This window comes from Protopterus annectens, chromosome 15.part0, assembly GCF_019279795.1.
Source record: "Protopterus annectens isolate FY-2018-M chromosome 15.part0, PAN1.0, whole genome shotgun sequence".
NCBI classification, from domain to species: domain Eukaryota; kingdom Metazoa; phylum Chordata; order Ceratodontiformes; family Protopteridae; genus Protopterus; species Protopterus annectens.
The window spans coordinates 379426550-379450985 of record NC_056749.1 but is presented as its reverse complement, the minus strand read 5'-3'; the positions used below and the strand labels follow the sequence as shown (position 1 = coordinate 379450985).

General features: G+C 43.5%; 1 protein-coding gene across 1 annotated transcript in view; it reads left to right on the top strand.

The window, feature by feature from the left end:
• Positions 1-358: 358 nt before the first annotated feature.
• The window catches only part of RPL36A (ribosomal protein L36a), a 43887-nt gene continuing 19809 nt past the window's right edge, over positions 359-24436 (top strand). The window contains exons 1-2 of the mRNA XM_044057124.1: positions 359-449; positions 15737-15842. Of these exons, the coding sequence (XP_043913059.1) occupies positions 447-449; positions 15737-15842 (109 nt within the window). The 5' untranslated portion in view covers positions 359-446. The remainder of the gene's footprint in view (positions 450-15736; positions 15843-24436) is intronic.

The window sequence follows — 24436 nt, the reverse complement described above, 5'->3', positions numbered from 1 at the left end:
TGGTAAGATAACAGCTTTTGCATTATCATGCATTTTCTGGACAGTCTGAAGTCTGAAACCCAAGCTTATGTCATTATTTAGTGACTTAATCCTCATTGATTTTCCAGAAAACCTCAGGTTTTATGAGGAACGGACCAAAATATGAGGCAAAAATCTGGACAGGTGAGATGCATGTTGCTTAGTGATACATATATAGAAAATAAAGTTGTACGCCTTTCTAACTTCATCACGAACTAATCTAAGCCTGTTAAAAAAAACACATCTTAAAAAATGTGTACAACAGTAATAGTCTAAACAATCACGGTCAAGAAGATACAGTCCGGTTTAAATACTCCGCGTCTAAAGGGGGCGCTCTTACAAACTACCAAGCTGATAACAGCAGAACCGGATATACATAGTCTTTCCTGGACCTCCTCTTTCTTTTCCGTAAAGGGTCATCCGGCAAAATGGTGAGTTTGTAGTTACTGTTGTTGATAGTATCCGCAATCATCCAATAAATTATGTGCTGTAAATTATTTGCATTGTTTAAGACTAGTTGTGCAGGCTGTAGATTCCCCCATATAGGCTATATTGAAACTCGCTGCGTTGAAATGTGACCAAAGCAAACAATTATCCGTATAGTATTTGGTGGGGACATTGCCGCAAAATGGCCCATAAGAAATCCCTGCCTTAAGTGAAGTTGTAGAATAGTTCCCGAGTTTTATAACGCTTTAGAAGAAGGTGGTGTTTCTGAGCCTTTTATTTTAAGAGTTTAAAGAAGCCTCGAACTCCATTGACGTTGCTGTGGAGTTGAGAAGCTGGTTGTTAATAGGCATTCTCTACGCATCCAGGGTGAAGAATAATGTCTTTCTCTGGAACAAATTTTATGTAAATATGAAAGCAAGCTTGTAACCTTACTTACAGATGAGCAGCATAATTTCATTACAGCGCTTATTGCTAGTTTCTTTTTACACTGAAATTAAGCATGAACATTTAATGTTTTAATGTTAGAGCTGTTCTCCCCGGGCCTCCGCTGAAAATGGACATGTATCCAGTCTGACAATCCCGGTCAGTGTAAAATAAAATAAATAAAACTAGTGGCTTACAGGACAGGAACTTTAATTTTTTGTTTTGGTGCAGAACAGGGGATCTGGTATTGCGGATCGTATTTGCGTTTATTGATTTCGTAAGTAAAAATGTGAGTGCTGGCTTATTGAACTAAATATCTCCTTGATTTTAGTTCTATTTTTAATTGTTTGCTTTGTCTGTAATTCTGGAGGCAGTCTTAACATTTAGTCGGTCAGATCTCGAGCTAAAGTAGTAAACTGATCATGAATCCTTCAGTTCTGGGATTATCCTTCTGATTTTATTGGCGCGTAGTCTTTATTGAGCTCCACTGTAGTTCAAAACTGCATAGCGATGGATTTTGAATAAAACATGTTTTTTTTTTTGGGGGGGGGGGTATGAGCTTTTCCTTGAATTGTGATTGAGCAAAACAAACAAAGCATTAAAATGTCCCTGAGCAGTCCCGTTGAGGTGGCATTACATTTTAATTGTCTTGAGTACTACGTTCGTGCTTAAAATATGTACGTGAAAGATGAATGTTGTATATGGAGGGCGCGGAATGATGTGCAAAAAGCTGTAGGTGCGTAGAAGCAAATTCTGTGCGTTGCTAGCTTTAATGAACAGGCAAGCTCATACTGGCAGGAGTCTCTTTCTTGGCAAGCAAAAAGCTGCACAGGCGACCCCTAACCGGGATAACCCGAAAGACAGCAACATTGTAGCTTCTGTGAAACACTGTCACAAGTTTTGGCAATTTGAAAGTTCCAGGACTGTGGAGGTTATGAAAGAAAAATGTCTAACATCTTCAAATCGCAGATGTTGTAATTTTTGTGGGATGGGGGGGTTGCCATCTCTCTCTACCCCTGCTAGTACAGAAGTTACCAGAGTAATGTTTTTTGGTAGCGGTAGGCTACGTGTTTCAAGGCATCAAACTGTTCAAATGAAATAGTTCAGAAATATAGAGACTGTTTACAGGGCAGGGGGGAAATGGTACTGAGTGCAGGCTGCCGTGTGCTGCATCAAGGATTGCTTTTATTTATAAGATAGTGAATGTTGTAAAAGTAAGCAGTCATCTGCTGTTTAGATGTATTAACATAATCTATCAGACACTGCCAGTGGCGCAGCAGGTAGCGCACCCCCCTTTGGTGCTGGTGTATGGGAGTTGGAACACTTACCTCAAGCAGAAGTACAGGGTTTGATTCTTACCTAAGGGAAATTGGTTGGGTTAAAGTAGCCTACAAGTACAGATAGTGTAGTCCTTCTCTGAGCCTAGAAGGCTGCCAGGTCTACTGCATGACTCCATGTTGTTAGATTGTTGCCGCTGTAGTGTAGCATTGTGGGAGTGCTGTACCCCTCTTGAGTATGCCGTCCTTTGGATGAGAAGTTAAACTGAAGTCTCATCTACTTGAGTATGTGGGAGTTCAGGTAGATTCCAAACATATAGTTATGTACTTGGCTTGTAGCATCTAATCAATCTCTCCATGGTACTGAAGTTGTAATTTATGTATTTTGAAACTGTGATATTAATCAACAAGTTGGTTACATCGTACCTGGTTGTATTATAGCTGGGCAGTGGTGTCAGTCTGTTTGTCATTGAACCTGAGCGTGTCCACTAGTGTGTATCTTTGTGGGAACACTTGGTTATGCAAATTGTACTGGGGATACTAAAATACAGCATTTTTTAAACTCTTTGGTCTAACAGTGCTACATACTCAAGCGTGCTAGCTTGCACTGCATTTGAATTGTTTTTACTGTCTTTTAGCTACTTTTCTGTATATAGAAAAAAATATAAGCCTGTTTTCTACCTTTCTTGTAACTAGTATAGTTCAGATTTGCTGTATCCAGGACTGTATGTAAGCTTCTGAGCCCCCCAAGCTTTCTGTGTTTGGAGGGAAGCTGCCTAGCTTATCAGTGGGAGTGGTAAGCACTAGGTAACCCATAAGGAGTGGTTCTGGCTGTTTCTGTAGTTTTTTCCTCTCTCAACTTTCTAATTTAAAAGCTTGCATGTGCACTTTCCTTTCCTGTAACTAGTTTAGTCCAGGTACAGATTTAGTTTTAGCACTTGAATTTGCTTATTTGTGATCAGCACTTGTTCAGAACTAAGCACAAAATAAGCTACTAATTACTACAGCACTCAAATAGTTTTGGTACTTAATTTCCTTACTTGCTTAGAGAAAAATGGTTCTTGTACTCACTTTCCTCACTTATCTAGAGGAAAATAGTTTTTTATTCAGGTGTGTTCAAGGGTCAGCTCCCAGTGTTCTCTCCTGTCTGATGAATGTGGGCGTCTTGGGGCAATGTAGAAATTGCCTCATGTACACAGACAACCCTCTCCTCCTACCACCAAAACTACAACCTGTGAGAGATGCACTTATCTAGCCTCCAACCAAGACTGAACTTGACAGTCAAGAGGAGAAGGTAAACACTTGCACCACACTCATCACATAGTCTCACTAAATCTACACCACCAAAATCCACACATGGAAACACAAAAACATTCGCGGAGGCTCTCAGTAATAATCTGCTCAAGCAACAGAGACCTCCAAAGCAGAAATGCAAGCAACTTCCACCCCCCAACACAACCCAAATGACACACAGCCTGCAGACTGTGTACCACTCAACCACAACCGATAAGGCAAAACAACATACCCAACACACTAGTCATAGGTGACTCTATAGTCGGGCACACTGATGTCCCACTCACTAGGCTAAACAAGGTTACTGTCAGCTGCCTGTTGGGTGTCAGGATCCGCCGCATAACCCATGCACTCGGGTCACTCCACAAGTACAAATGTGACTCTGTCATTGTTGGTGTGAACGACCTGAGACATACCTCCCTGGACTACATGTAAAGAGACATGGTAGAGCTCTCTGATCTTGTAGCCCAGGCAGGTATGACCCTAGCCCTGAGTAGCATTCTGCCATTACCCAGAATGATACCAAAGTACAAGGACAAAATGATTGACACCAGAAGCTTAGCCAATTGTTGAAGTCATTCTAAAGGGATCCAGTATCTGTCTGCCTGAGATGATATGGTCGACAGACCCCCAATGCTTTGCCAGAGATGGCCTGCACCTGTCACCCCTGGGATTCCAGATACTGGCTAAGGTTCTTGCTGCCCCTATAGTGCCTTTTTGGGCAAGGTTCAAACGACAAATTCACCACAGGAACAGGCAAGCAAAAACTGAAGGTGATGCTACTCCATGCTAGAAGTCTAAATCTCAAAATGCACTCACTCGAGGCACTCCTTAAAATGCAGAACATCAATATCTGTGCAGTGACTGAGACCTGGTTCAAGGCTCCAGGGAGCACCCCTGCACTACCAGGCTGTAACTCATACCGCACTTTTCGGCCATATAACCTGGACCAGAACACCAAAGGCGGAAGTGTGTCCATATTCATTAAGGATGTCCACATTTCCAGGCTAGTTGCTCAGCATAATGCTTCCGAGGTTATCAAGTGCAACTAACTCTGGGCAAAACTGCAATCTAAATTGTAGCTTGCTACAGATCCCGCACCATGCCCCAGGATTCCCACTCCTCTTTTCTTGATGTACTGGAAAATATTAGGCTTCAACCAAACACCCTAATATTGGGAGATTTCAACTACCCCACCATTAACTGGGAAAACTACTCATGTACCAACTCCTTCGCTCAACGCTTTCTGGAATTCATAAACTCCAATGCCTTGGGTCAACTTATTCACACCTCCACCAGGGGCGACAATATCCAGATCTAGTCATTACCAACATGAGTGAGTGATGTTCTACCCCTGAAGTCTTGGCCTCATTGGTCCGATCTGACCACAAGCTAATCACTCTAGATATCCACATCCTGCCCCCACCCCCCATTAAGGAAACCATGGTAAAAAAAATTCTCCAAAGCCGACTTCATGCTTCTTAAGATAGAAGTGGCGAACTTCATGACACCCATGCAGATGGATAATACAGTTACGACTACTGAATCTTACACAATTGCACTTTATAAGCACTTACACGGGTGTATGGATTGTGCTATCCCAAACAGAACCAAGATGCTATCCTCCAAAAAAAGGAAGCCAATCTGGTGGTCCCCTGCCATAAACAAATTATGCAACAGAATGAAGAAACTGTTCATCCTCAGTAAGAAGCTGTGATCCCTGATAAACTCCTCCAAAGCTAGTTACGAAAACAAAATTGCCACTGATTCTAAAGACAACCACAAAGCATTCTATAGCTATATCAAGAATCTCAATGGCAGCATTCAGATCTGCTCTGAGTTACAGCACAATGGCACTAAATATATAGACCCAACTGATATTGCCAACATCCTGGTAGATGGGTTCAGTGCTAACTTTTGCCCCCTCTCACCCCCTAAAGGGCCTATCTCTATGCCAGAAGAATGCAAAGTTTCTGTAATCACGGCTACACGGGTAAAAACCACACTCTCCAAAGCCAAGAACACAGCATCCATGGGACCAGACTTCCCTGGCTGCATTCTGCACTAACTACAGAATGAACTGGCACCCTCCCCAAGTACCATGTTCAATCATAGCCTCACCTCTGGCTTTGTGCCTGCTGAATGGTGCACAGCAACGGTTATCCCACTCCACAAGGGGGGGGGGGGCACCACGAATCCTGGGAACTACCACCCCATTAGCCTGACGAGCCTGGTCTGCAAAGCCATTGAAAGTATCATCATGGAACTTATAAAACAGACATTGGTAATCTTCAAACTCTGGACCCCACCCAGTTCGGGTTTGTAAAAGGCAGATCATGTCTCCTAAACCTGATGGACTTCTTTGAAGCAGTCACCAAAACCGTAGACTAGGGTAAGGTGGTTCACACAGCCTATCTAGATCTTGCCAAGGCTTTCAACACCATCCCTAACTCTGGAATTATAGATAAACAAACTCACTAAACTAGGTATAAATCCCTATGTCACAACATGGGTCGCCAACTGGCTCACTGACAGAAACCTACAGTGTGAAAGTAGACTCCAAATCTGAATTCAGACCAGTGACAAGTGGAGTACCACAGGGTTCAGTCCTGGGTCCTCTCCTGTTTGGTATCTACTTCTCTGAAATACAGGTTAACCCAGAAGGTCTTTGGCTAGCAAAGTTTGCAGATGACTACAAATTAGGAGCCGTAATCGAAACTCCTAACTATGTGGACATCTGCCTGGTGTCAAAGCCAAAGTGCATTGCCATCCCCTTTGGTAAAAACTCTGTACACATGAACTACAACATAGGCGGTAGTATACTTAACACTGAAAGTGTGATGAGACCTTGGGACACAGGTGGACAGTAGTCTCTCCTTTGATAATCTCATCGCCACAGTAATCGTGAAATTCTTCTACGTGGCACACTTCATCACAAAACGTTTCTCATCCAGAAAAAAAGAGGGTCATTGTTCCCCTCTACTCATCACTCATTAGACCCATTATAGAGTACAATGCCCCTTTTGGTATGTACCTCACAAGACCTCTACAACAACTGGAAAGGCCGCAGAAATACCTCTCAGAGGATTACCGGCCTCAAACAGATGCTCTACGCAGACAGTCTCAAAAAACTCCAGCTTTACTCTGTCGCATATCGCCTACTCAGAGGTGATCTCTGCTTAACGTACAAAGCTATGTCAAACCCAGAGCTGTTGGACATGCTCCACTTAAAGAAATCCCAATCCCTCCAAGCTACACACTTTAGGGACCTAAACCTTGTCACCACAATAAACAGAACATGCCAGAGGGATAGATTATTTTCCCAGAGACTACCCATACTCTGGAATAAACTACCTATCTATAACAAACAAAGCTCCTCATTAGCACTCTTCAAGAAAAATCTTGATTGGATGGGAAATAGGAAATTCACTCTGGGGATCACTTCTGTGGCTCTGCTCAACAGTGGTACAGGAAAATTATTTTTTTGGGGTGGCAAAAGCCAGGGTACCATTTGGCTGGGCTTGTATAGGCCCTAGGGCCGATAGCCTAGTACCTACCTATGACATTTGTGCTGCAGTAAATTTCACAATGTAGTAGATTTGTATTTTTTTTTTAATCATTCACATAAAATCAGATCTGATGTTGTAAATCTTTTTTCATTAATTACTAATAGGACCTTGGTTCTGTCCTCGGAAAATATATGGCCGTTTCCAAGCTCGTGCCAGCCAAAAACTCTCCGCTAACACCTTCCTATAATGCCCACCTTCTAGATACTCCAGATCTCGTTTGCTGCGTTCCTAGTCAGATGTGCTAGCCATCTCTCAAAGCTAAGTAAAAATTATTTTTAAGACCGTTTCTGTTCAAAATTGTTTATTTTTTTAGTCAAGTTAGCCTTTTCCTCACTGTCGCCTACAAACCTAATCCTATTCCCTACCCTTTACCTTGGTAATTTAATTTCTACCACTATTGATACTGTCCCTCTCTCATGCCTTTGACAGGCCCTTCCTTACCACTTGTGGTATTTTTTAAATACCATCATTGGTATTCTCTCCCTTATTTTGTTTTTTCTATAGGATAGCCTTGTTGCCTTACTATGTCAGACAAAGTTAAGTTTGAGTTTAAAAAGTGTGACAAGTGTGGGCGTAAGATGCCTAAATCGGATACACATGCTCGTTGTGTCTACTGTTTGGGCGTGGATCATATTAAAACTGACTTGGGCATCTGTGCTAGTTTTAGTAATCATACACTAGCAGAACATAAAAATAAACTTACTTTAAAAGGTTTACTGAAGACACCTTTTTCGGAGGCTGTATTTGGGTCAGAGGTCTCACCCCCTCCAAAGAACAAAAAAATAAGGAAAAACCGAGCCACTCGTTTCCTGCATCTCCAGTTATGGAACAGATTCTGCTCTGTGCTTTGCCGGCGCCCTCGCCGCAGACCTCTTCGGCACCAGACTCTGTGTCCTCTCCCTCTGTGCCGTCCATGATATTCACCACTGACCGGTGCCGTCCTTGGATCCGACATTTGCTCCAATGACTGTACCTGCTTCGGCACCATTCCCCGGCCACGGTGCCGACAATTTCATCGGCTCCAAAATTCACATACCTGCCAAGGGCAAGATACTCTCCAACTTATGACCCTTTTTTGGGGCAGAGGTCTAGCCCTTTTCTAGAAAGACCTGATTCTTCTTCAACAGCCTCCTTTAGATCCACTAGGAGTTTTTTTGAACTGGATCTAGTGCGGGTTGTGGACCAGCTTCTGGCAGCTAGGGGATTGCCCATTCCAGCTAGACCTTCGACCCTCTTGGCTTGGAATCGTTTACTACATCTTCCCTTGTTTATCCTCCAGCCTCTGTCCAGATCCCGGTACAGATGTCTACTCCGGTGCATACTGTCTCAGCTCCGACAGTGTTTTTCCTGTCGGCACCAAGCACACTTGCTGCATCTGCTCCGGTGGAGCTGACTCTCTCGGAGCAGTGCTTGGACTGTCCGCACCTTTGTACCTAGCCTGGTGCCTGTTTTCTCACTGGCGCCATCTGTCCGTGGCTACTCCAGCTTCCAGTTCTCTCAGAGCTCCTCACCTGGAGGTGGGCTCCTCGGGGTGGGGTGTGGCCCCGGTTCTGAGGTTGTCCCTCCCGGTTCAGGGCTCCCATCCCTCCTTGGGTGGGCCTGCTGTCCAGGTGATGGAGAGGGTCCTGCACTCGGAAGGTTCGCAGTCAGCACCAATGACATCAGTATCAGAGCGCCCCCAGCATGCACCTCTCCAACCCTCTATTTTGGGAGCCTGGGCACGGGAGTCACAAGAGCCCCCTTTTGAATGGAACCCCTTCTCTGGAGTCGTCCTCAGAAGATCCCACTGTTGAGCCACCGCGGAAGAAACGGTGCAAGAGGAAGCTCCTTGATTTACCGGAGGATTCGGAGACTTTCTCAAAATCATCATGCAGCGTGGAGACTTAAGTCCTCTAACCCTTTTTCTGAGGTATCTGTGTTCTTGCAGACCTTCCGTGCCCAACCATCTACTTCCTGTGTGACCCCACCGGCAGATGACATTGTTAAACTCATTGTGCACCGTGCCTCGAAGGTCCTTGGCGATGTAGAATCTGTCCCCCACAGGCCAGACAAAATTTTATCTACACCTGAAGACCAGCCCCACTTGTCCAATCAGTTGATTCTATGTTCGTGGCGGCAGCCACCAAGAGTGACCTGGCAGAAGATAGTTCCACTGTCCATCCTCCAAACAGGGAGTCCGGACCATGGACAGACTAGGGAAGCGGACCTATGCTTCAACGACCTTTGCCATTCGGTCGCTGAACTATCTGGCACACTTTATTCGCCTCCAGAGACCTAATTTCCAAAATGTCTTCCTCTTTGGTGGGGCTACTGCCTGATGAGGTGTGTGATACTGTCACCTCGCAGCTAGCTACCCTTGAATCTATCTTTAACCCCTGATGCGTCTGATATCTCACACCACCGAGGGGGCAGCTTGAGCTGCCGCATCAGGCATCTTCATGAGACCTGGATTCGGTTGTGTGACTTCACAGACCCCTTTAAATCTTCCTTTGTCAATGCACCTGTCGACAGATCTGCACTTTTTGGACCCAGAGTACGAGAGACACTTGCGCATAGTGAGAAAGACGGAAAGACCTTGTCTGCTTTGGGCATACGCTTTTCCAATCCCCAGAGGTCTTATTCCAGGAACCAGAAGAGAGGAAAAAATGTGGTTCAAGTAATCCCAAGAATCTTTTCGTGACACTCTTGAACAATCTCCTCGAGGCAGAGGGGGCAACTCGTATGGAAAATGCCCTTTTTGGGGCAGAGGGGGTCCACGTAACCAGGGCGCTAGAGATCCTTTCTCCAGCAGACCCTACCAGCGCTCCTGAGCAGCTGCCCGATTGCTTTCCTCTGGAAGCAGTTGGGGGTTGTTTTTCTTTGCATCTGCCAGCCTGGCATCTTATTACTACCGATGTTTGGGTGCAGAGAATAATATCCAGAGGCTACCAAACACCATTCAATTTAACTCCCAGACCCGTTAAACTAATCTCTGATGTACCACCCAATCAGAGGGAATTAGCAGCCTTAGAAATAGAAAAGCTGCTAAAAAAAGTCATCCGACCAGACAGGATCCGGATTTTACTCCCAAGTTCTTTTTAGTGCCAAAAAGGACAGGGGACTGGAGACCAATCCTGGATCTCAGCCTTTTGAACAAATTTATCAAACCTCAAAAATTCCGGATGGTCACGGTACAGTCCATTCTTCCCTTCCTAGGGAGGGACAACTGGATGTGCTCTATAGACCTCCAGGATGCGTGCTACCACATAAAGGTGGATCACTGCTCCTGGAATTTATTGGAGCGGTCTTCGACACAACATCCTGTCAAGCTTCTCTTCCCCCCTCACAGGCTTTCGAAAATAAGACACCAAATCCAAGGCCACCTTCCTCAGACCTATGTACCAGCACGTCTTGTACTGCAACTCTTGGGCTCCATGGTGGCTGCCATTACATTAGTAACCCTGGCGAGACTGCACATGAGAATCCTGCAGTGGCTCTTTTCCGCACAATGGTTGTTGCTAACTCACCCTCTCGGCCACATGATACGTCTTAAAACTGTTGCAAGGAAGAAATACTATGGTGGATGAAGCTACAAATGAATCTTTGGTGTCAACCGTTCTGTCTTCCCCAGCCCATGGCCACTTCCCTGTTAGGATGGGGGGCATTTCCAGGGGAAGACTGTCCAAGGCACCTGGTCCCCCAAGGAGGCCAATTTGTAAATAAATGTCCTGGAACTGATGGCTGTTCTCTTAGCGTTGCAAGGTCTTACCCCCTGTCGGGAAGCCCATGAGGATTGGCTGTGGGGCGATAGCTTCCCAACTGCTTTTTATGCATTCCACATGAGTTCCAACAACCTTATTGCAGACAAGCTGGTAGGAACAGTATCCTGATGCTGCGATGAGTGGTCCTCAACCCTGTAACCCGGTATGGGATCTTTCTTCCAAGCAAAACCTTGCTGCAATCTGTTGTTTTCCCCCCCTAAACTACAAAAACTACAGCTATTTTGCCCCCTCCCCTCTGATCCTGAGAGTAGAGATTGTCCCCCTGTCTTCTCCCCTCCCTTCCTTTCCTCCCCCCCCCCTTCTCCAGAAATTTCCAGAATTTCTCCAGAGAGAGAAGAGTTGCCCAAGCAGCCCCCCTCATTGCCCCCCAGTGGCCCTTCTCCCTCTGGTTCCTGTTTCTATGGCTGATTCTGATTCTGGAAGACCTGTTATCTTCCATTCGAGTGCCTCCTGTTAGGACATCTCAGGGACTGCTTCCTGCAGCTTCCTCATTCAACTCAAGTTCCCCCAGGTCTCCACTGCATCAGCCTGCACCAGCTGCATGAGTCATTCATTCCTCATGAAATTCTTCTGGCTTATTCATCACACAATCTTCTGGTTTTCTCTTCTTTGGGACTAAGTTTCTAGGTTTTTATTTTCTCTTTATCTAAACTTAGACCTTTTTTCTTTATGCCTTCTAAAATTTCAATGCAAAGACTTTTTTTTTTTTTTTAGATTCCATCAGCACACTATCACTGTACATTTAGCAGCTATCGCCTATTTTCATAATGGACTTTAATTCGATTGTCACACTGCCTTTGCAAGACCTTTTTGAAAGGAGTATTACATGTCAACCTTCCCTTAGAATCCTGGGACTTGACTTTGGTACTTCAGTCTCTCATAGGTCCTCCTTTCGTCCCCTTTGATTCATGTGATTTAAATTTTTTGTCATGGAAAACCTTACTTCTAGTCGCACTTACTCAGCGAGAAGAGTATCTGAGCTGCAGGCCTTGAGTGTCAAGAGATCTTACCTGGTCTTCCACATGGATAGTGTCCCTTCGTACTGACCCTTCTTTCTTGCCCAAAGTCATTTCTGGTTTTTCCATTAACCAATCTATTGACCTGCTGGTTTTCTTTCCTCAGCATTCTAATAGAGGGAAGTATCTCTTGCACACCCTTGATGTGCATCGGCAGCTTTATTTGGACAGGACTAAATCTTTCAGGAAAACAGATCAGTTGTTTGTGGCCTTTGCAGACCCAGATTGGGTAAACCTGTTTCCAAAGTGACTTTATCCTCCTGGCTTAGAAACATCATTACCTTTATCTGCCAACAGAATAAGCTATCCTTACCTTCCAGAGTAAAGGCTCATTCTACCAGATCAATGGTACTTCTGTAGCATTTCATTCCAGAGCCTCTATATCTGCGCAGCAGCCACTTGTGCAAGACCCTCATACCTTGGGCTCTCGTTACAAACTGGATTTGGCCTCCAGGGAACTAGCGTCTTTTTAGTTCTATGGTGCTCAGGAATATCCTTCCTTAGGGCCACCCAGGACTCGAGTAGCTGGGGACTTGGTCCTGTTAGTAATTTAATGAACAAAGATTTGCATCAGATGAAGAAGTGGTCTTACCATAACGTTCCATCTGTGCTGTAGATCTTTGTTCATTCATTACTTCCCGCCTTCCTTCCCCCTGCCTGGACTCCTGGTGGACTTTAGGAACTCCTGGTTAGGGTATTTGCTCAGACAGAGCCTTCTACTATTTTTCTATTACTACATCTATTATCTAGGGGCGGGCAAACTCTATCTGGAGTAAGGAGAGGGGCATTATGGGTAGGTCTTAGCAGAGTTTTTGGCTGGCGCTAGCTTGGAAATGGGTGTATCGGTTCCAATGATGGAACCGAGGTCCTGTTACGTTATGGGTAAGACATAACTTTTTATCTGTTCAGTCTGAGTGGGTTTGTGTATACTGTTATATCTCTATATATATGCCAAAGAATGGCTGATGCTGTGAAGCAGGTACAGTTGGGTTCCAGACAAATGGCCTGCAGGGCTGGTGACTTAAGTGATATCACGTTATGATGGCTGTATCCATGAGAGCCGGTGGTTTAAGGTAGCCCAGCAGTATTCCTTTGACGGTGCATAACTGAAACAAATGTATATTCGGACCACATTGATATTGGGGGGGCATAATGGTTGAGTCTTCAACTCATAAATCCAAGATATGGGATTTGATTCTGGCTTTAGGTTATTGGCTAGGCTTAAAATGTCTCTACAAGGCAGTTACCTAGTATTCGGCTATGAACCACATGTCTTCTATTTGTGGGAGGGTGGTCTAATGAAAAATGATAGAAACACCACTAATAGGTTCATAGGTGTGTACTAGGCTAATGTCCCTGGAGCCTTTACAAGTCTAGCCCATAGGATTACCCTGGCATCGTGCCATCTGACCTTGGTTCCTAGTGCCTCTGTCGAGTAGAGCCACTGGTGTGATCCCCGGGTGAATTTTCTTTTTCCATCCACTCAAGATGTTTCTTGAAGAGGGCCAGTGAGGTGCTCTGCTTGACATGTATGGTAAGTCTGTTCCATAACATGGGCAGTCTCTGGGTTATGAACCTGTCCCTCCAGCATATTCTGTTGATTGATTGTGGTAATGAGGTTGATGTCTCTGGAGCGTGTGGTGTGGGGGATTGGGATTTCTTTAGATGTAGCATTTCTAACAGAGCTGGGTCAGACATGGCTTTGTAAGTCTAGCAGAGATCGCCTTTAAGTAGTAATATGAAGAGAAGTAAACGGATTGTAGTTTCTGGTGCAGTGCTGTACAGCTTACAAGGTACATGAAGTTAATTAAATTGGTTCCCTTTGTTGAAAAGGGAAGAAAATTATATTTTCATTGCATCCCCTTCATTTTCCAAGTGGAATTTGAATATGGGTGTTGCGGTTGCCGACACTTGCCCTGGGTATGTGATCTAATGTAATGGTCTTATAAACTATGGGCCGTTGTGATGTGCTGGCTGTGAGAACTGATGAAAAACGCTTTGCCAAGCTTGCTGGATGCAGAGTACATGCTCTCTGACACTTGCTTAACCACACTTGTCAATTTATTATCTGAAAATACATGCATGTGTGTGTGCATGAATATAGATATATACGTGCACACACATGTATATGTAGTGTGATGAGATTAAGCAGCAGGCAGCACAAAATAGGTATTGCTATCTCTGACAGTCATTCTTCTGGGTATTGGCTGTAGGGGATCATGACATTTGATCGTTATGAGTAGTCCCCATGTTTGCCACTTGTGTTATTTGGTAATACAGTATTTCACTGTTTTTTTGTTTAACCATGACTAGACTGGCAGAAAACCCTTTTCAGCCAGAAACCATCTGCTCTCGTCAAATCCAAACTGTGTTGGATCAAATGTCTGAAGATGTCCTGTGTCTGTCCATTGTAATTCTTTCCATGGTCTTGCAAATGAGACTAGTCAGACTTATGGGTCTGTAGTTACTAGGATGTGTAGGTCCTTTGCCCTTGTGCAGATGAATGACTTGCAGTTCTTCATTCACTGGCACAAAATTAGTTTGAAGACTGAGGTTGAACACTTGATTCTAGGAGGCAGGATAGGTTATGGTTCATGTTGTTTAGGCAGCATCCCAGGATGTTATGGCCCATTGCTGCAGTATTTTAGGCCTTTGAGAATGCATTGAAGATCTGTTTGCTAGTGATAGTAGAGGGTGTTATGGTCAACAGTGTGTATTGGGGGGGGGGGATTGACTAGGGAAAGTGGGGTGAAGTTGGGAGCTGAAGTTATGAGCCAGTAGATTTGCTGTATTGTTTGTCTAAATAGTTCTGTTCATTATTAGTTCAGCACACCTGGCTATAACTTTGAGGTTGCAGATGTAGCTGAAAAAAAATTCTTACCCACCAAACTACATGAACTCCACTGTGGAAATGTTATCTTGCCTGCAAGGCTGTTTTCACCTCTGGTTTGGGTTTGTTCGTCTTGAGAACTTTCGAGTTGCTTATTGGGGTTTCTTTCCTTGTTGGTCATTGCCGTTTCTGAATTTAGCTATAGTTTTCTTTATTTTGTTGTAGAGCTTGCTGATGTTTTGTTTTCCACCACGGTGGCATGTTCTGTGAGGTGGTCTTATGCTTATTTTGGATGGATACCATTCTGTCTACAGTTGTTTGCATGAGGGTATAGGGTTTCTGTAAACATTTCCATAGTGGAGTTCATGTAGTTTGGTGGGTATTAAATTTTTCCATGGAATTGCTCCAGTAGTAGGTTAGCCTTGGAATAATTCCTAAATGTTTTGAGGTTTGGGTGGGGTCATAATTTTTAGCTTAATTTCAGAGATGGATTTATGGTCCAACCTGACAAAGGATAAACTACACAACTGTATTAATACTTCCTCCCAAATTAAATTTATAAAGTGGACGTGAATTTGTTCATTGCATTTTTACAGTGCAGTGCTGAGGTCTTCATGCTTGGATTGGGTGGTTCCAGTTATAAATCATCTGATTCTTTCTGCGGCTCTTTTAGTAATACGAGTAGTGACTTTTTACGTGAGTTTCTGGCAACCATTGAATTCTGTAATTTTGCCATCTGGTGTGTGGCAGTACTGACACATTTGAGGATTAGTAAGGAAATTTTTCTGCAGAGTTTCTCTGATTGTTATTGGCTGTCATAAAGTAATTTGTATCCCTATACAGTTATGTGGTGTTTATCCATGGTCTATATGCTTTATACAGGATTTGAGTTACTTAATGTGCTTTATAGCTGTTGAAACACAGTGATCATTCTGGAAAAGTAGACCTTGTTAGAAAAGTAACATGAACCCCCCCCCTCCCCCATATGATTTGTGGAAGGGAGTATGTAAATTATATGTTAAATTTTATATACACACACACACACTAGGGATTCAAGTTTTGCTTCCACTTTTTGAAATTGTATGCATTTTTCATCTTTCAGGTAAACGTTCCGAAAACCCGCAGGACATACTGCAAGAAGTGCCGGAAGCACCAGCCCCACAAAGTGACTCAGTACAAAAAGGGCAAAGACTCTCTCTATGCCCAGGGTAAGCTCTTTTGTGTACCTCTGTATCAAATGCTGTACTTGCTGTGGAATGGGTTAACCTTTGTGACATTTCTCCAACCCCATCCCTGCCCAGTCTTGCACGTCTTTGGAATGTGGGGAATCAGAAACATGTAACGGTATAAAATCAGAAGAGTAGACGTTTTCAATTGTTTTGGAAATCTGAAACTTGAAATGTAGTTGTGTTCTACCACCATCACTGCACAAATTTACATATTCTAGCCCTGGCTTGCCACATAGTGTTGGAGAGAAAGGGGGTTCCTCTTGTGTTCCAAATTTAGTTTTATATTATTGGTCTTGCATGTAATAAGGCTATTTGTTAGCTGAGAAGCAAGCTGCTTCCCAGGTGCTTTTTTTAGACTGTCTCACATAAGGGCTTTGTCCTTTTACTTTTTTATTGATAATGTTTCAGTTCTTGTGGTTCATTTAGTTGTACTATTTTTAAAACTAGTAGCCTTGCTCTCACTAATATTGATGAGCTCTGAAAGGTCTAACAAGTATATAATTATATCTCTGGAAAGGAAATGTTATTGGAAGATGGGTTTGTGTTAGTTATTTTCTTTGTTCCTTCATGTTGAAATTTGACTGGTTTGGAATATGTTTTTTGAATCCGTTGTATTTGGAAGCATTCTACCCTGTCCCCACAAGCCTCGAGTGCTTGGGTGAAAGTACTGTAAACTCATTGTGAAATTACATACTGACTCTGTGCCATATTGTTAGTGACCTTTAGTAGTTTAATATGTGTTGGACTTGTATTTTGGGGCGGCGGGGGGCATTGGTCTTGCATAAAAAGGGTAATGTTGGTATGGCTTGGTTTGATGTACACATTGCTTACTGTGCATCTAGTGTATTTTATTTGGATTTTTTTTCTGTATTTGTCTCTTGATTTTTGGCCGCCCTGCAGACACTTGATGTTCATTGTGTTACACTGTTGCAGTCATTACAGTGGAGTTATCCTGCTGGCAGGCTACCTAAGTCCAGGTCCGGCGTCTGCTGCTGTCGCTTCCTCCCTGACGTCATTGCGCCAGGGGTATAAAAGATGCAGCCGACGCCATTTTTTTCAGTCTTTCTTTGCCCGAAGCAAAAGCAGTTCGCAAGTGCCGGTCGGCCGACTCCTGAGATTTTCAAATTCGAATTTCAGATCCGAAGTCTTCATTAAAGTTAAGTACCCCATTGGGTAAACTTTTTTTTTTTTCTTGCTCCAGACCGAGGAAAAGTTAATAATTGTATTTCTTGTGGGAAGCAAATACCTCATAAGGATTTTCATTCTTACTGTATTCCTTGCCTGGGCCCTGACCAAGACGTTTCTAGTTGTCGGTTTTGTGCTAGATTTAACCAATGCACTTAAGCGTCGGTACGATTTTGCATTTCATTATTTTGGCAGAAGATTTAACTATATAATGCCGTCAGAGCAACTGACTACCGGAGTTTATAAAAAGCACAAAGAAAAGGACAGACACCCGAGGTCCAAAACAGACGACGAGGCTTCTGCTTGGCCTGTCGGTTCTCAGTGAGGCGCTTTCCAGATGGGTCCGGAGTCGCTGAGCAGGCATCTGCTTCTGAGGGTGTTTTTAGGCCTACACAATTATATGTAAAGCCATCTTCAGCTTCAAAGGCAAAGACTAAAGCAGCTCTAAAGACAAAAAGTACAGCATTCTCCTGGACAGGCCTCCATGCCTAAAAAACAGATGCTTAAAATGGCCGAAGACCTAATTACTTTGATCAGGGGTTCCCATCCCCCTCCTGATAAGAGGCCTAGGCAAGAGATAGAATATGCATTTTCAGATCGGGTTTCCATTTCCTCTGATTCCTCTTCTGACCAGGAGTAATTCTCTTCCTCCCTATGAGGATTCTGATGCTGAAAAATCTCTTCTTTCAGCCTCTCCTCCTGAGGATTATTCTTTTGGGGAAACCCTGCATACTATGAGGGAGCATTTCCACTGGGAGAGCCAAGATTACTCAGAATCCAAGAAAAGGCTCCGAGACCTCCTTCTATTACCTCAGTACAGGCCCCTTGCTTTTCCTCCTGTTTTAGACATTGTAGATGTATTTTCAGAGTCCAGACTATCTCCTGACTCTCTGCCACCAGCTCCTGTTAAGCCAGACAGATACTACAGGGTTCCTGATTCATATAAATTTCTTTATAAAAACGCTGCTGCAGACCCAGAAACAATTTCTCAGGTTCCCAAAGGGGTCAAGGTGTCCACTGCAAAAAAAAACCCTATACCCTCCGATAGGGATTCAAGGGCCCTGGACAGATGGGGGAAAAAGATTTATACTTCTGCTACCTTGGCTGTAAGAGCTTTAAATTGTCAATTTCATATGCTTAAATATCAGCAATATCTAATGTCACTGCTTAAACAAAAAATGTTGACAAATTCAGAATGTGCAGAAAACAGAAGTGCAGGATTTATTGCATGCAGCTGAACAAGTAGGAAAGCATACTTTGCAATGTGGTTTTGATTCTCTAGAGGCCTATTGCAGGGCCGCAGTTACAGGTTCTGTCATTAGGGGACATGCTTTGGTTAAAAGAACAGAATCTGCCTGATCATGTTAAAGCAAAACTATTAGATGCTTCATTATAACATGATACCTTGTTTGGTGTTAAAGCAGAAGAGGTTTTGAAGAAAATGGAGGACAAAGCTAAATCTATGCAAACAGTCAAGGATTTCTTACAGGTACAGCCACCCAGATTTAGCAGGAACTGGCCTGCAAAGAATTGGTCCTTTCCAGTGTCAGGTCACAGAGGTAGATACAGACGCCCCAGAGGCAGATCATAGCCCCAAGGCTCATTCAGGCCTAAACAATGGGGTGCTTCAACCTCCAGAAGCGGAGAAGAAAAATCGCAGCCATTCAGGAAACAAGTCTCAATGACTTTACCCTGCCAGCACCAAGCACTTATCTTCTGGCAGCTCCTTTAGGGGGAAAACTAGCACTTTTTGCTCAAAATTGGCATATGATCAACTCGGGATAAATGGGTCTTAAATATCGTATCCCAGGGCTACAGGTTCCATTTTCACACCCTGCCAAGGCCAAACGCTATGCCAGATCTGCCATGCAATCAATGGGCAGAGGAACAAAAAAGTTTCATCCCTCATGGACATGAGGGCCATTCAGCAAGTACCGCCTCAAGCAGGGACAAGGATTTTACTCCTCCATGCTATTCTTGGTGCCCAGAAAGAACAAAACCTGGAGACCAATACTGGACCTGTCTATCCTGAACACATTCCTGGACATTCCAAAATTCAAAATGTTAACTCTGCAGCAGATTCTGCCCATGCTGGGCAAGAAGGCTTGGCGTGTGACTTTAGACCTAAAAGAGGCATACCTGCATGTCCCAATCAAGCATGCAGAAGATACCACAGATTTATAGCTGGCTCAATGCATTACCAATTCTCTGTAGTGCCCTTTGGCTTATCTACTGCGCCCAGGGTCTTCACAAAGTGCCTGGCACCAGTAATTGCTTTTTGCAGACAGAGGAATTCAAATATATCCTTACTTGGACGACTGCCTTATTCAAGCAGAGAACAAGGACATTCTACTACAGCATCTGGCGTTTGTAAAAACATTACTAGTAGGCCTAGGGTACACAGTAAACAAAAAATCAAAACTCGTACCCTCTCGATAATATTCCTGGGTGCAAGCTTAAATACAACTGCCCAGATGGCTTATCTCACGCCAGACAAACACAGACAACTGACTACTTATTTCAAAATGTTGGCAACAAAGACCCAGTTATCTGCAAAAAAAATTCTGCAGGCTTTGGGCTTCATGACCTCCTGCATTCTGCTAATTCCATATGCAGGACTGCATATGAGGAAACTTCAATGGTATCTAAAAAGTGTTTGGACTCCACATTGCCACAGCCTGGAAACAATAATTACCCTCAATTCCCTGCCTGCAACAAGAGTTTCGATGGTGGGCAAAAGCCTGTCACCACAACACGGGACAGCCATTCACCTTACCCACAGCCAGGCAGACATTGACAAGAGATGCATCAGATTATGCCTGGGGGGGCCCATATGTCGGGAAGATGTATTCAGGGCACATGGTCCGCAAGTCAAATGCATCTACATATCAATCAAAAAGAGATGCTAGCAGTTCAAAATGCCCTGACCGCCTTCAAGGATCTACTTCATCCAGGACAACTACTGATAAAGACTGACAATAATACAGTCATGTGGTACACAAACAAGCAAGGGGGTACACATTCCTACCCCCTCTGCAGACTAGCCAAGAACTTGTGTCGACACAGCATTGACTTACCAAGTACATCTGCAAGCACAATTCCTGCCAGGAAGGATAAATACTCTGGCAGACGAAATAAACAAACCTAATGGATCCCCACAAGTGGAAATTGGATCCCCAAGTCTTCAACATAACAAGGAACTGGGGATGCCCAGACCTAGACCTATTTGTCTCTCCTCACAATTGCCGACTTCAAAGATTCTGCACAAGGACTTTTCACAATCGGGCATGGAAAGTGGATGCTCTTTCAGCTGGAAAAAACCTAACAGAATATGCCTTTCCTCCTCTGCCTCTCCTTCCCAAGGTACTCCTCGAGGTCAGACGAGAAGCCAAAAATGATTCTGATTGTCCCAGACTGGCCCCGCCAGCACTGGTACCCAATCCTAAAGAGCTTGCCCCACTGCCCAGCTTGGACACTACCTGAAATTCCTCACTTACTGACTCAACAAGACAGTCGGATACTGAGCAGCCAACTCAGGACCGTAAACCTGGCAGCATGGCAGATAATGTAGCCATTCAAGACGCACCTCTTTCTAAAGCAGTTATGATGTTATTTTTAAGGCCAGGAGGCTTAGCACCAGAAAATCTTATGCAGAAAAATGGAAGAGATTCTGTGCTTGGAACCAGGCACAAGGTATTGACACGATTGTTCCAGATATTCCTCAGATTTTGCAATACTTAACGGAGATACTGGATAAAGGCCTTTCCTTTTCATCCATTAAAATTCATGCCTCTGCCATTTCAGCTCATTACAATACAGAACCACCTATTTTTTCTCATCCATTACTAAGGCAGTACCTCAGAGGGGCCAAAAACATGACCCCCAAGGAGAGCATCAGTACCTACATGGGACTTAAACTCCTGTCTTGGAAAAACTTACACTGCCTCCCTTTGAGCCAGCCCCTGCAGCTGATATAAAATTCTTATCCTGAAAAAACAGCTCTGCTCCTAGCAATAACCTCCGCTAGAGAGTCTTGAGTTAAGGCACTCATGGCTGTGGAACAGTTTATCATTTTCCATCCTGACAGGGTTTCTCTGAGGACAAACCCTACATTTATGCCTAAGGTGGTGACCAGTGTGGCCCTTAACCAAGCAATTCACTTGCAACCTTTTACCCAAACCCACAGAATAAGTGTGAGAGACTTCTGCATTCTCTGGCATATCGCAGACAGCTACGCTTCTACTTGGACAGAACCAAAGCTTTCAGAAAAACTGAACAACTTCTAGTAGCATATGCTGCAGGATCACAAGGAAAGCCTATCTCAAAACAGAACATTTCAAAGTGGATAGGCCACTGCATTCGTTTCTGCTATTCACAGCATGGCCACATTCCACCAGAGCAGCAGCCACTTCAGCAGCCTTCCTTGGGAGTACCACCAACCAAATACATCTTAGATGCTGCAACTTGGAGTTCAGTGCATACTTTTACAAAGCACCATCACTTTCCTCTCTATTCTAAGCCCAGGGCAGGCTTTGCCACTGCAGTTCTTCAGCGCCTGATAGCCTCTCCTAATCCTATTTAGCACCAGCCTCCCAGCCATAGCTTTGGGATTCAACCCAGTTGTAATGACTGCAACAGTGAAACACGATGAACATAGTACAGTTGCGTACCTACCATAAATGTAGATGGTAGTGTATTCACTGTTGCAGTCCAGGTTACCCTCCCTCCACCCCCCTTTTCCTTGCTGGGACTTCTCTATTCTATACAACCTATGTGGTGTATTTGCTTGTAGATGAAGGAAAAGTTGTTTTTTGGTTATGCATGCTTTTTGGCATTAGTGAGCCTACTATTTTAGGGGCAACTGACATCTGGGGCAAGAAAAACTGAAGAAAATGGCTGCATCTTTTATACCTCTGGTGCACTGACTTCGGGGAGGAGGCGACAGCAGCTGACACTGGACCTGGACTTTGGAATTCGGGCCGACTGCGGGTAGCCTGCCAGCAGGATAACCCAGTTGTAATGACTGCAACAGTGAATAACACTCTTAACATCTACATTTATGGTAGGTACACAACTGTACGTACTTCAGGGTGTATAGAAATGTCCAGACCTCTTTCCTTGTACTTTTGTGTGTTGCCGGTCAGATGGAATGGTATGGACTGAACGAATTTCATGCATGTCATACCAGTCACGTTCCCTGAAGCAGTCCTTGGTATATCAAGATAGTGTTCATTGTACAATATATTTAGTCAAATATTCAAGGATGGTTTCAGAATTAACGTTTTCTAACATGTAGCACTGAAGAATGGAATCTGATGAAATGCACGTTAGTCTTAAAACACCAGTGAACAAGTTATAACTGCATTACTACAGTCTTGCCCTGTAGTCTGTCATTTTGTTAAAAATTAAACCTTTGGGTAAATAATAGTCCTAATTTAACCCTGTCTTTGTTATTCATATACTGAATAAGATACTAGAAGAAAGTCTATATTTGTCATCAATTGCTGTTCTTCTAATCCAAAGTAACAAATATGAAATATTGCATCGTGTTCATACCAAAATGCTTTTGTTTTTTTATACAATCGTGCACCAGAGTTTTTATGATTTATATCAGTCAGTGTGTAATGGCATGGCGACCCCTAATCGGGAAAAAGCCGAAAGACACAAGTGTGTAATGGCATAAACTATAATAGGGTAAGTACAATGTGAAGCTTAATTATCCCACCATGTAATGTGTACAAATATCCTTGTAAGAAAAAGACAGTTTGTCTTTTTAGTTTAACAAACTGTGTGGCTTAGCTTTTGCACTCATAAATCATATGAAGAAGTATAATTCTTTCTTATAATAGAATTTGCTCTTTAACAGACCAAAATTCAGTTGCCAACTTTTCAAAAAAGTCAAAATGTTCTCACCCACATATCAAGTGTAAAATGTACTTGCTAGTCTGTTTATCATTATAGCTTTCACTTGTAAAGCTTTTATAGTAGGGAGTCAGTCTTGCTAGACATTTTTGGTTCTAGATAGCGTAACAGTAGATATGTCATGAAACGTATTTAACTTTGTAAAGAAATGGGCATAACCTGCATGTAAATCAGTTGAGGTGTGTTGTCAGTTTTTATTATACTCATTTTCATTGCTGATTGTTCATTGTCATGTTCGTTTTTATTATACTCATTTTCATTGCTGATTGTTCATTGTCATGTTCCTTGTAATTTCAAAAACAACTTCATTGTGGGAGTACACTTGCATGTGTGTAAATATTTTGCTTTTGGACATAATGTACTGTTTACAAGTGGCACTATCTTCACCCCATTTTATAAGTGTACCATGAATTGCCAGTGCACCTTTTGTTTTTGCCCTTTGCGGAAATGGCTTCCATGCAGTTGGCCATTGTCCTTGGTAAACTTGACGTGGCATTTCTTATAAGTTGTTCTAGAAATCTGATTTGTGTGTGTAGTTTCTGACACATGAAATTTACTATGTAGTGTAGGGTATTGACAAGTCTGTGCCACCATAGACTAGGTGAAAGTTCTCCCCCATTTGTGAGATCACATTCAGTCATTCAAAGTTTCTGACCCCCCCCCCCCCCCTGCCGCCGCTGTAACCAGGCTAAAAGACTTCTCAAAAGCTTACTACAACCTCCCAAGGGGGTAGTGTCAGTAGTTTCACACCACCACCCTGTTCAGAGAATGCAGACAACTATGCTGAACAGTACGTCAGTGTAGTATACAGGCACCTGTACAACTGCATGGACTCAGCCATACTCAACAGAACTAAAACCTGTTCCTGAAGGAAACGCAAACCTGTCTGGTGGGCAACCTCATCAACAAGCTTTACAGCAAAAGAAAAAAACTGTTGTCCACGCGTAAAAAGGCACAAATTCTCAATTTTAAAATCTCCCTCATCCTCAGCAAGCAAATTAGATCCCTAGTGAAAATCTCAAAAGCCAATTATGAATCAAAACTAGCCTCCGAAACAAAGGGAAACCACAAAGCCACCTTCCATTACGCGAGGAAATGTCAAAGCTCAGGTTTGTTTTGATTTAGTACTTAACACTACCACTTACACTGATCCTGTTGACTTAGCCAGCCTGCTAGCAGATAGATTTAGTGCACCCCCACCCCCCCAGGTCCATTTGACATCCCTGATGCTTATCCCGCACCTCACATCTCTGTAGATCAAGTGGTAAAGGTCCTATCCAAGGCAAAGAACACAGCTTCCATGGGACCCCCATAGTATCCCAGGCTGTGTTCTGCATCATCTCCAGCAAGAACAGTTTCTCTATTCTATTCCCTATTGCCCTAAGTACAGGCTTCATTCCAGAAGAGTGGAGAACTGCTGTTGTCATCCCCTTGCACTAAGGTGATGCCACTACTGACCCTGGAAA